Source organism: Aspergillus caelatus (genome assembly GCF_009193585.1).
Source record: "Aspergillus caelatus strain CBS 763.97 unplaced genomic scaffold BDV27scaffold_64, whole genome shotgun sequence".
Classification (NCBI taxonomy): Eukaryota; Fungi; Ascomycota; class Eurotiomycetes; order Eurotiales; family Aspergillaceae; genus Aspergillus; species Aspergillus caelatus.
In genome coordinates, this window is record NW_022475327.1 from 129,094 (window position 1) to 140,940 (window position 11,847).

The following is an 11,847-nucleotide window of genomic DNA, read 5'->3' on the forward strand; positions in this document are numbered from 1 at the left end:
ATTATACACATTACCAGACAACTTAAACAATATATTACATCGTGCTTTATATGTTCAGGCTTTATAAATAAAAGGAAATTTATTCACTGTGACTTCGCTTCCTTGATATCATCAAGAGGTTTACTGACCTCATCAATCACCTTCAACCATGTCTTCGACCAGTTAGTAAATTTATCGGCTTTTTGCTGGCTGTCGGTCACACTCTGTTCAACCCAAGGCAGAACCACTAACTTGACCGCTTCAACAGCACAATCCTTTGTCCTTTTCAAGTACCGGATAGATCGTTCTAGATCCGCTTCATATAGTGCTCCCGCTACTTCGTCAACTTGCTCCGGTATATGGTGGAGGTTCGTCATAAGGGATTCCAGCTGGCTAACAAGGGAAGGTAAGTACTCAGGAATCTTCTTCAGGCGATTCGTGATGATTGCGGGGTAAATTTGGACAACTGGTTTGAGTAGCCGAATTGAAGTCCTTTTCAGTTCATAAAGCACAGCGTTGTCTTCGCCGTCGCTGCTATCCTCGGATAATTCGCCCTCACTACCATTTCCAACGCTCTGTTTCCCGTCGTCGCTCAAAAGCTCATCGAAGAACTCATCCCCTTCTTCATCAGGATTCCATGCGTCAATCTCTTCCATTGCATCTCGCACCAGATCTCTCCATTCTTCCACGCGCCGTATTATAAACCCAGCAACGCCGTTCGAAGCGAGGTCAATCAAGGCATCACAAGCACCCCAAACCCGTCCTGTAGCTACCGTAACGAGGTCTTTCTCAGACTGCGACAGTTCGATTCCCTTCTTTTTCATGTGTACTTCATCATTTCTCTCTGCAATTGACTGAACTTCTTTCACAAGCGATGACAGTTCGTTCAGCCCTGTCTTCGTTAGCGATAGAGCCTCGGCCTGAAATGCTTTGGTGTGGTCGGTCGGTGTAATGAGTAGAGCTGCTGTCACAAACGACGGGAGCACTGATCCATTCAGATCAGAGAGGAGAGGGACGACGGCGGTGGGCGTAAATGGAGAGGTAATGGCCAAGAGCGAAAGCTTAGTGACTTGTGACTTAAGGGCTGTCGACGATGCCGAAAGGAGGGGAAGTGCATCTCTGCTTGAGAGTTCTGTGGAGGCTGGGTCTCCAGAGGACGACGATAAGGTCAAGTGGAACTGCTCCACGAGGGTAAGTGTAGTTGTAATAGTGACGTGAAGCTTTGTTGACATTCTGACCGGACTATGGGTGTTTTGGTTGGGCTCGACCTGCTCAAGACAAGTTGGGAGAAATTTTGATTCGAGAACTGCGGGGCCGATTGTTAGGGCTCTGCGGGGTCACCTGCGGCTGACCTTAGTGATGGAAAGCGTTTGTACATTTATACATCTAGCTTTGTTGATCTGTACTTGTGGAATTCCTGTCCGTTACAACATCTTATGTGCTTGTATATCTGAATACCAATCCAATAAAAAATAGTGCGGCGCCCTAACATATGCATACAAACTTACTAAATGATACATTGCCCTGGGTAATGGATATATCTACATCTGCTGCCGGCAGACACATGGGAATAACAGACCATCGCGAGCTTTCCCAACCGCATGGTTTGATCATCAATTATATGTCGGAGTTTACCAATCTTTATACCCAACAAAACATAGCCTTCATAAAGGGAGCTAAAAACCTCGTACTGGGCAACTATACGGAATCGCCATGGGTGGGAGCTTCATGATTATCATCTCCTAGTATATTCTTAAGGCGCCTAGCAGTGACAATTGAAGACTAATCCATGACCATTCTAAGGAATTTCGTGTAAATGTTACAAGCGCTGCAATAAGTATGTATGCTCATCAGGTTTGAGTTGTGCCCTAAAGCTGAGCCCTATATTTCCTAATCTGTGAAAACTGACCGCTCGGAGTCTCCGGTCCCGTCGACGGACAGAATGCCGCGGGTCGTTTCGATCTCTACCTAGCATTTCAACACCAATAGGTTTTCCTTCAAACGCTTAGTGGTTTAATGCGGAGCTGAATACCTACAGATCTAGATACTATACGATTTATGTCCCAAATCATGGGAACCGCCAAACCGCGCCCTTCTGGAAAAGCTTCCATCGCAAATGCCCAAACTTTACCCGAGAGGACCTTCATAATCGACAATGGCGCGTATACGATGAAGGCCGGCTATGCGCCTGGCTCTATCACGGAAGATGATACAGAGGCACTCTCTGCCTGTTCTGTTATTTCTAATGCGCTCGCCAAGACTCGCGACAACCGCGTCTACGTGGGTTCGCAGCTTAGTACTCATGTTACGGATTGGAACGAGCTGATGTTTCGACGTCCGGTCGAGAAGGGATATACTGTGAATTGGGAAGCGCAAAAGGAAATCTGGGAGCATTCGTTTTTTGACGAGAAGACTGTGCGAAGCAAAGACCTCCGGATCGCCAAACCGGAAGAAACGACGCTTGTGCTGACCGAGGCTCCAAACGCGTTACCGGCGCTGCAGAAGAACGCAGACGAGATTGTGATGGAGGAGTGGGGGTTCGGTGGCTATTTAAGATGCGTGGGTACGGTTGTAAATGACACTGTTATACTGCTGCTTGGTTACCTGGCTAATATTGGCATTTTAGGTCCGTCGCTAAATGCCTGGAACGAAGTCCAATCTTTATTTGGAGACCCCATCGTGCAGAAGTATGACTCGGCTGTTTCGCCAAGAGAATGCCTCCTTGTGGTCGATTCGGGCTATTCTCACACCACAGTTACACCGCTGTACAAAGGCCAACCTCTTCAGCGTGCCATTCGCAGACTTGATCTTGGAGGCAAGCATCTTACGAACTATCTGAAGGAGATGGTATCCATGAGGCAATACAATATGGTGGATGAAGCATATATCATTAATGAAGTGAAGGAAGCAGTGTGCTATGTCAGTGATGACTTTGCCCGTGATATGGAACGGACTTGGAAGGGCAACCGAAAGCGTGGCCAACTCGACTCTGACGAAGGTGTCACGGTCGACTATGTCCTGCCAGACCCAAATGGGAGCAAGAAAGGGTTCATGCGACCTCATGATCCTCTATTGAATGCCAAGAAGAGGAAAAGTGCACTCTCAGGTGCTACCGCTGAGGCACTATCTGAGGATGTCTTGGTTCTGAGTAACGAGCGTTTCACAGTCCCTGAGATTATATTCCGCCCAAGTGACATCGGTATGAAGCAGGCTGGCATTACTGATATGATTATCCAGAGCCTTTCGGTGCTGCCAACTGGGTTACATCCAGCCTTCTTGGCAAATGTGCTAGTTGTTGGAGGAAACTCCTTGACTGCTGGATTTATGGAAAGACTGTGAGATATCGTCTCGTCCGTTTCTCGTATTATATATTGCTAATTCGCTGTAGGGAGAAGGAGCTACGTGAAGTTGCTTCGGCAGAATGCGCTGTGAGGGTTCGACGGCCTCAGGAGTAAGCTTGTTATTACAATGTTGATCTTAACTGTGCGCTGACGGTCTCTGGAAACAGTCCAATTCGCTCCACCTGGCTTGGGGCAAGTCGATTAGCCACTAATAGAGATGACATGAAGAAGGTTGCTATTACCCGCCAGGAATATCAGGAGAATGGCTCTGTTTGGGCTGGGAGGAAATTTGCTGGCACTGTATGAAATCGGGTGCATTATTTCGTGGTGTTCAGGATTGCGATCTTTGGAGTAAGTACATTGAGTCTAATTAAATCTGGCACAAGTTTGGCGACTTGGCTTGATGACCGGTTAGAGTAGCATTTGCTAGTGATACCCTTTGAATTTCAACATGTTTCTGTTTCTAACTCCAAGAGATGATGGTAACCAGCCGCCGTATAATTCTAAGACGTGTTTTTTCTCTCTGGCATTGGGGGCTAGTGTTGAGCTGAGTTGCGTTAGTTAATATGGTTAAGTTACTGATCCATCCACGGTCACGCCATTTGGAATGATTTGACAGAATTTTTTTGGTAATGTTGCGGTGAGGTCGGAGTCATAACGGAATCTCTACTTATTGATGAAGGGGGAAGGGCTTTCGATTGACCGACACATGCAGCGATGGTGTCTAAGTGGGTAGAGGCTTGGTAAGTGGCATGGCTTTCGGTTCTTTGTACCCCGCAGTGAGGTTTGCTTGTTTCCTCTCTCTTGGTTTGTATTCTTTTTTCGTAGCCCTTCAACCCAACCAACTGTCCACGTCAGTAAGGCGCTACCCAGCCAGAGTACTTGGCGCGCGAACCTGTCACGATCCAGCTAATTTTCCCTACACCTACAAACAAATACGGCTTAGAGATCAAATCTTTGATTACTATTTTTTATTTTCTTGGTTGCGTTGCTTGTATGAATCATGGCGACTTTGCTAGTAAAGGTCCCCATCTACGTGAAGAACCAGTGGTAAATTGTTCACTTCAAGAATGGTTGGTTGGTTATCGTAGCATGCGACGATCATAGTCGGGTAATGGGGCCTGAACATGTGGCACGCGAATGGCCTATCCATAGCATAGTCACTAAAGTGGTGGTGATATATCCACACCTGACTCACCGTTAGCATGATGTGCCGACTTTCCTATATAGTTGACGTCTCGCCCGACGAGATAATGAGCCAAATCATACCTTTACACTTACCCTTTACACTTACACTCTACCAACGATCAAACATATCAAGCAACCAGACCGATTTTCGTCCATTCCAATATTATGATATTCACCTCTTAGCTTTGCACGCGCAGTATCTCCAAGTGTCAACATCTGTTAGATAGGAACTATGGCGTCAAGTTCCCTGACAATCTCCCAGAGAGTCAACCTGCCGATTCCCCCCTTCTACGAGCTGGCAAACCTTCAGAACTAGCGGGCTAGAGTGAAGTTTCCCGATTCCTATCAGCATAGAGCACCTCTCCTCCCAAAGTTAAAGATGTTACTATGCAACCTATCTCCGGCGACCTCGCGTGCTATCAAGAAAAATAGGCGAGAAAGACATCCTTCGCCTCAGGATAACGGGGTTGCAAGCTTGTTGAGAAGCTCCTTGAACGCGGAGTCTCCATCGGCGGACTCTAAACCTGTCTACCTTCATCAAGCTAGTGACTATTCAAGCATGGAGTGCCATCCACAAATCGAAAGGAGCAAGGCGGGGTCGAGGAGGAGGAGTCGTATTATAGCGAGAATTGAGAGATGCCGACTCATCCAGCGCTTCTTCAGGAGGACGCCACATAAGGAGGAAGTTCTTATTGACGCGTACCGACCGGACTGGCAGTGTAAGCTGATGACACCTAGGTCCTGCGTGAGCTGCCTCGAAAGCATGCCAGCCGATGAGCTGGTGAGCTTGCCTTGTCAGCATAAGTATTGCAGCACGTGTATCAGGCAAATGGTGGCCACAAACATGGCAGACGAGCAATTATTTCCACCGAGATGTTGTTCACGGAAGATTCCGTCAGAGACCATCCTCCCTTTACTACCACCAAAGGAAAGAGAGTCATTTGTCTCTAAAACAACCGAGTATGCGACGCCGGTTGCAGATCGCTGGTACTGTCCTGCACCAACATGCGGGAAGTGGATACCTCCAACGGCTGTGAAGGCTGAGAAATCTCAGACACAAACATGCTTGTATTGTAGCACGAGAATTTGCTCAAAGTGTCGCGGCGTGTCCCACAGGTCAGGAGATTGCTCTTCTGATGCAGGTCTGTCCGCAGTCCTTGAAGTGGCTCGGCTTCAGCGATGGCAGAGGTGTTTTAATTGTGGTGCGGTGGTGGAACTTATATTCGGCTGTGATCACATTACATGCAGATGCAGCGCACAGTTCTGGTAAGACGAGCCCTGCGTATAAGTTTGATGTGACCGATGCTGACGATGCTCAGCTATAAATGTGGTAAACAGTGGTCTTCGTGCGTTTGTGTCACACCCGCAGAGAGACCTGTAGATTTTTTCGCGTTTGTGATTGATGGCAATGCGCTGAACCGAGACGAAGAAGCCGGTCTTACAGCAGTTCTTGCTACCATGCTGTGTCATGAAAGAGAAGCAGAGGATCCCCTAACTGACAAAGGGAATAAGGGAACTCAAAGTTGTCGGGCCGAAGGTTGTTGGGTTCGAGGCAGGAATATCTCGAAAGTTGATCTAGGTCTCTAGGGGTACCACAATAGACCGCTCCTAGGAAAGTTTATCCTTCATAATGGCATTATCAAATCCACGTACCACCGTTTACTCTGATAGGTGCAACTGTAAGCCTATAGACTGTTGATACAGCGATCTATTTTTATAGCAGTGTAACAGGGATATCAAAACGTAACTAGTGAGCAAGGATCAAACGCTCAATCAGTATTCGTAGAAGCCCTTTCCGGTTTTCTTGCCCATCCAGCCGGCATCAACCATTCTCTTCAAAAGCCCGGATGGCCGGTATTTGCTGTCTCCAGTCTCCTGATGCAAAACGTTCATGATAGCCAAGCAGGTGTCAAGCCCAATGAAATCGGCCAAAGTCAAAGGTCCCATAGGAACATTAGTTCCATTCTTCATGATATTGTCAATATCCTCGCGGGCACCGACTCCAGTCTCAAGACAGATGACTGCCTCGTTAATGTAAGGCATAAGTATACGGTTAGCAAGGAAACCGGGCGAGTCAGCGGAGACGGAAGCAATTTTGCCCATACGCTGCACAAACGCAATTGCGGTATCGAGCGTCTCTTTAGACGTCTGCAAACCAGAGATAATCTCGACGCCCTTCTGTATAGGAACTGGGTTCATGAAGTGCGTCGAGATCACTCGAGAAGGAGCTTGAAGGTCTGTCGGATTGGTCGTCGTCGCAGCAGCAATCTTAGTAATTGAGATTGACGAGGTGTTGGTCGCAAGAATGGCATGCTTGGGTGCAATTTGAGCAAGTTGTTTAAAAATAGAGCTTTTGAGATCGGGTATTTCTGGAACAGCCTCGATAACAAAGTCCACGGATGAAAGGTCGTCCATCTTCAGGCTAGTTGTGATGCGAGAGCGGACGGTATCGGCTACATCACGGGTAATACGTTCTTTGGAAACATCTTTATCAAGGAGTTTATCTGTAAATAGTAGTCTCATTAGTCTAGAAAACCACCTAAAGCGACAATTCCAGCGATGGAAAAAGGGGACCGGTGGTGAGCGTAGCTCCGTACATACCAGCGAATTTGAGGCCCTTATCAAGAGATGCTTGGGAGGTGTCGATTAAGGCAACAGGAACTTGAGCCTTCTGTGCAGCAACAAGAGCAATTCCCAAGCCCTATTGTCTATGAGATGAGCTCGAAGGCGCTGTGGCGTGACTTCATGTTCTACGTACCATTTGACCTGCCCCAATCACTCCTAATGACTTAACCTCGGCAGCATAAGCCGCAGAGGAACTGCTGAATGCGCGGGACGCAATTGAAGGGCCATTGCGGCAGAGAGGCCGGAGGGACGATGACAGCATTATTAAGGTATTGAAAGAACTGAGTCCCTTATTTAGGAATTGTGATGCTGGGAAGAAAGACGGACAAGACGAGAACAACAACGGCGACGATTGATATACTTCTACTTGAAGTGCACCCGATATTCTTCCGTGCGACTCATGTGATCCGACGTCATCGGTTATCCTCGGCAGTCGGGAACATCCATTCCTCCGATATCCGAAGACCTGAGACGCGAAAACGCGTGAACCGACGCGTTACCATTGGTCACCTGGAGTGCGCCCAAAAGCCATTCTCATTATCAACCTCGGCGATGGTGATAGAAAGTGAGGGCGACGACCGCAAGCACAACTGGCCACCATGAACGACGAAGCTGTGGCTTTCGGTCAAGCTGTTCAAGTTGTAGACCCTGATGTCCGCGCATATGTTTATAGTCTAGTCACTGCGGTGAGGATAGCTACTTCATTGAACACTTTTTATTCGAAGAGATCTAATTAATTTACAGTTAGGCGGATTCAACGGTGAAGATGCGGATCGATACGTACTTGGAGACGATGCACTGGCTTGCTTGCGTGACATTAGACGTTGGCTGAAATTGTACGACGAGAAGTATCACCGCATGGATGTTGCTCGGTGTCTTGGAGAAGCGAATTTGGTCAACGGGGACCTGCTACCGATCTTTTCGCTATGGTGGAGTACTGGTCAAAAGAGTAAATATATGTCCAGGATCGCATTAGCGTGCTGTAAGTATAGGACCTTGCTGTGAGCTTAGACCATTGTATTGATGATATGAAGTGGAATTGCTAGTTCCGTTGACCTGGCCATTGGAAGTCCACGGCGAGATGACTGTCAACCATCACCGACATTTTCCATACTTGCAGCACGCTCAAGTCTCTTATAAACGAGGTCTTCTGAGCCGTGGCAATATCAATTTCCTTCGAACCATTATCCGAATTGGCCTTCCTAGCATGGCCGTTCCACGGTCTGAACGAACAACAAGGGACGACGGTATTCTCAAACTTATGCTCTATTTGTTACGGAATATCGTAGTGATCGCCCCAAATGCTCGTCTTGCGGCGGATGGCGATGAGGAGGAGACTTCTAGATCTGCGACTATCAATGCCTTTCAAGCTCAAGACGTATTTGCCCTCATTCTTACTATGTGTTCCAACGTTGGTGATGACTTCAATATGCAAGATGTAGTCCTTCTCGAGATATTGTTCCACCTGGTGAAGGGTGTCAATGTCGAGAAACTATTCATGGATGATGCCCAGCGAAGCGCAAAACACACAGATGAGCTAGATACCCTGCTGAAGCAGGAGTCATCTCTGCGCCGGGAGTACGCCAAAAATGCACCCACTCGACACGGACGATTCGGAACCATGATTTGGGTCAAACGTGACGATGCTAAGGTTTCTACTGTCTCAGGGCAAGACGTTCTCAAAGATAGTCAGGCAACGCTCCAGAAAATGGATGAAAGCAAGAAGTGGAACAGGCCCCAACCACGCAAAACTCATGAAGACTCGGTTCTCAACAATGACTTTAGCACGCCAGCGCACCTTAACTCCACCGCATCAAAAAACCTGCGGAAGTTTGTTGAAGAATTCCTCGACTCTGGATTCAACCCTTTATTCACCCATGTTCGGAAAGCCTTGGAACGAGAAGCCGACCGTGTCGTACCCATCAATTCTCGTCAATTCTTCTACACCGTCGCCTGGTTTCTGGATGCCGAACGCGCGCGGCGTGCGCGCCAGCAGGAGATGCAGTTACAGAATGGAAAATCCATAAAAGAATTGGAACGGGATGGGTTTGGCCTTGTCGCTAGTGTACTTGACCAAGAAACTCTAGTATTCCTGAACCGATCTATGCAAAATAGTTTCGACCAAAAAGACTGGGAAGATCTAAATGCGGAAATGCGCTGCTTCACTCAAATCTTGCTAACTGTGCAAGAAATGACACAGTCTCTGCTTGAGGAAGACCAGGAAATCGCCGAGAACATTCAGAATCGGATATTCTACGAAGAAACAACTCATGACCGTGTGCTTGCTATTATGCGTGAGTACAAAGGTCAAGGATTTGGTTATCTGGATGCATGCACAGAACTTTCGCATGTTTTTTTGCGTATGCTGGAGCGATACTCTAAGGAGAATGTCGACATGCAAGTGCGATCTCGGCGGCGATCTCGGCGCAAAAACATAGAAGCTCAAGGAGCTGCACCCGAAGATAACAACGAAGAGCATGCATCCGATGGTGAGGACATAATGGAGGCAGAACGAATTTGTAGGGAGCGTAAGTTCGACTTCAAGCGCTTTGCTGCCAAGTTTTGCAACCAAAAGTGTGTTGACACTTTCGTTGCTTTCACAAAGTTCTTTAGGGAACTTAATTCGAATCAATTAAAACGTGCCCATCGCTATTTCTATAGGGTCGCCTTCAAACAAGACATGAGCGTCTTGTTGTTTCGCGTTGATATACTCAATCTTTTTTACACAATGATTAAAGGACCTGGCGCCATGGATTCAAGCAAACCAATCTTCAAGGAGTGGGAAGAGCTGGTCCGACAGGTCATCAGACGAATGATAAAGAAGATCGACCAGCGTCCCGCTCTTATTACCGAGTTGCTCTTCAGCAAAATGAACTCGACATTATTCTACCTGGAATATGGCCATGAGAGACAAACCCTACCCTCGGTGAGAAGGGCGCCAGCTGAGCTTGAGGTCAATCCCAGTGAAGCAACAACGCAAGAGGAAAAGATAAACGTTGTAATTGGTGCACTAGTCATGGATGGGCAGGCCGATTTGGTTGCATGGGTTAGCAATGTGTTAGGCACGGCGGTGGAAGAAAGAGAGTCATGGGAAGCCCATGACGAGGCTCAGAGAGACGAGGCTCAGAGAGACGAGGCTCAGAGAGACGAGGCTCAGAGAGCACCAAGAGCTCCTAACCCGATGATTGGTATGTAAACCAGACCTGTTCTTGATGCTCGATGTTCTAACTTATACAAGCCGTCCAACCTCACGACGATGCATGTAAACAGGCGATGTACTTCAACGCTAAGCTACGTCTCCTTATGACTTTAGTAGGATTTGAGCGACTGGGAATGGAAGATGTTGTCGGAGCTTCCTGGGTTGTGCCGTCGTCGCAGGGGTCAAAAGATCTTCAAGGCATTAAATCGACAATCGATAAATGTCTTGAAGATCCATACACAGGAGACATTGAGCATGATCCTCGGCAGATGCTTCGGCGCAAATACAAACCCGATGATAAGGAGCACAATCGCCAAACTACACTTAATGTTGACTTTGGATCTGAGTCAGAGGGTGAAGATGTCCCGGATGGGCCACTTTTCCCCCCAAACCCCCGGTCCAAAGCGAACGCGCTCAATAATTTGAAAAAGCGGCGCAAGAATCGCGAAGGAGTTGATGAGCGCGAGCCGATAGACGAGGGTACTCTAGAAGCGCGTCGCAAGGCGCGTCAGGAGAACACCCAAGCCCGTCTAGCCAAGATCAAGAGTGAACTGTTCGTTCACGCCAGCGATGACGAATCCGACGAGGAGGCCGACAAGGAGTTCTTTGATCTCGAGGAGAAAAGGCGAAAAGAACAAGCTGCGCGAGTCAGAAAGGCTTTGCTTACTGGCGTTGTAGATGAGATTGGCCGTAAAGCGAACAAAAAGAGCGAACGCAAGCGACTAAGCAATCCTGGGAATTCTGACTCGCGAAGTAAACGGCAACGGCACGGTCAAACAACAGAAGCACTCGACGAAGATGATGACATTACTATGGGTGGTGGTGCTGTTGCTCGCTCGCCTGGCCATGCGACTGAAGACGAAGAAGGCACTCCTGCCACGTCAGATGAAAGTGATGAGTTTGATTTCGACGACAATCTAGCCTTCCGTCGAGATCGGAATCTAGACAAGGAGCCAGAACCACCTAGTCTCGAGGAAGACATGCAACCAAGCGGTACGCCTGAGCCAAAAGACAATGACGAGAGCGCCCCGGTGGCTACATTGGCTCGAAGGCGGTTGCGTGCGGGGTTTGTGATTGATAGCGACTCTGAATAAGCTCTCTTGATTTGCCTCTAGTCCTTTTGAGATACTATTGCCCTGTAATGACCTAATGATGCTTGGCGTTTTGGAGATAGATCTGGGAATGTATATGGCATGCAAAACTTGTGATAGTACACTACTGCCGCGCAGACAGAGCAATCCTTTGGATGGATTATGAAAGTGAAAGCATGCATAAGTCGATGTTAATGACTATAAGAATTCGAGAGACAATGCATTCCCTTCACACTGGTTTATTGCTTTTTCCCGGTGTCCTCTAACCCATGCCCTAGCAACCACTTACACAGAGTCATGTTGCTTCTTTCTCGCTTTCCACTATACGTTGAGTTCCCCTCCATCAAAACAATGGCTTTTACTTATAACATAGAGAAGGGTTTGTTTTCCTCTAACTCATAGCAGTCCTTGTTCCACATCTAAC

General features: G+C 47.7%; 5 protein-coding genes across 5 annotated transcripts; 3 read left to right on the forward strand and 2 right to left on the reverse strand.

Moving 5' to 3' along the window:
* Window position 1: 1 nt before the first annotated feature.
* On the reverse strand, window positions 2-1,234 carry BDV27DRAFT_126485 (uncharacterized protein). Its single transcript, XM_032066552.1, has one exon. The coding sequence runs from the start codon at window positions 1,209-1,211 to the stop codon at window positions 84-86; it is 1,128 nt and encodes a 375-aa protein (XP_031928779.1). The 5' UTR covers window positions 1,212-1,234; the 3' UTR covers window positions 2-83.
* Window positions 1,235-1,974: 740 nt separating this feature from the next.
* Window positions 1,975-3,810, forward strand: arp6 (actin family protein). The gene is made up of 4 exons (XM_032066553.1): window positions 1,975-2,542; window positions 2,606-3,314; window positions 3,368-3,430; window positions 3,488-3,810. Exons 1-4 carry the CDS (start codon window positions 2,038-2,040, stop codon window positions 3,624-3,626), a joined length of 1,416 nt encoding a protein of 471 aa, XP_031928780.1. The 5' UTR covers window positions 1,975-2,037; the 3' UTR covers window positions 3,627-3,810.
* A 1,476-nt stretch (window positions 3,811-5,286) lies between these two features.
* BDV27DRAFT_126492 (BRcat and Rcat domain-containing protein) lies at window positions 5,287-6,163 on the forward strand. The gene is made up of 2 exons (XM_032066554.1): window positions 5,287-5,774; window positions 5,828-6,163. The coding sequence occupies exons 1-2, from the start codon at window positions 5,338-5,340 to the stop codon at window positions 6,093-6,095; spliced, it is 705 nt and encodes a 234-aa protein (XP_031928781.1). The 5' UTR covers window positions 5,287-5,337; the 3' UTR covers window positions 6,096-6,163.
* A 2-nt stretch (window positions 6,164-6,165) lies between these two features.
* Window positions 6,166-7,454, reverse strand: BDV27DRAFT_101508 (3-hydroxyacyl-CoA dehydrogenase family protein). The gene is made up of 3 exons (XM_032064283.1): window positions 7,267-7,454; window positions 7,110-7,209; window positions 6,166-7,012 (listed from the first exon to the last, which is right to left on the reverse strand). Exons 1-3 carry the CDS (start codon window positions 7,393-7,395, stop codon window positions 6,282-6,284), a joined length of 960 nt encoding a protein of 319 aa, XP_031928782.1. The 5' UTR covers window positions 7,396-7,454; the 3' UTR covers window positions 6,166-6,281.
* Window positions 7,455-7,707: 253 nt separating this feature from the next.
* tof1 (putative DNA repair protein (Tof1)) lies at window positions 7,708-11,648 on the forward strand. The gene is made up of 4 exons (XM_032075601.1): window positions 7,708-7,819; window positions 7,878-8,115; window positions 8,168-10,321; window positions 10,372-11,648. Exons 1-4 carry the CDS (start codon window positions 7,733-7,735, stop codon window positions 11,424-11,426), a joined length of 3,534 nt encoding a protein of 1,177 aa, XP_031928783.1. The 5' UTR covers window positions 7,708-7,732; the 3' UTR covers window positions 11,427-11,648.
* Window positions 11,649-11,847: the final 199 nt, after the last annotated feature.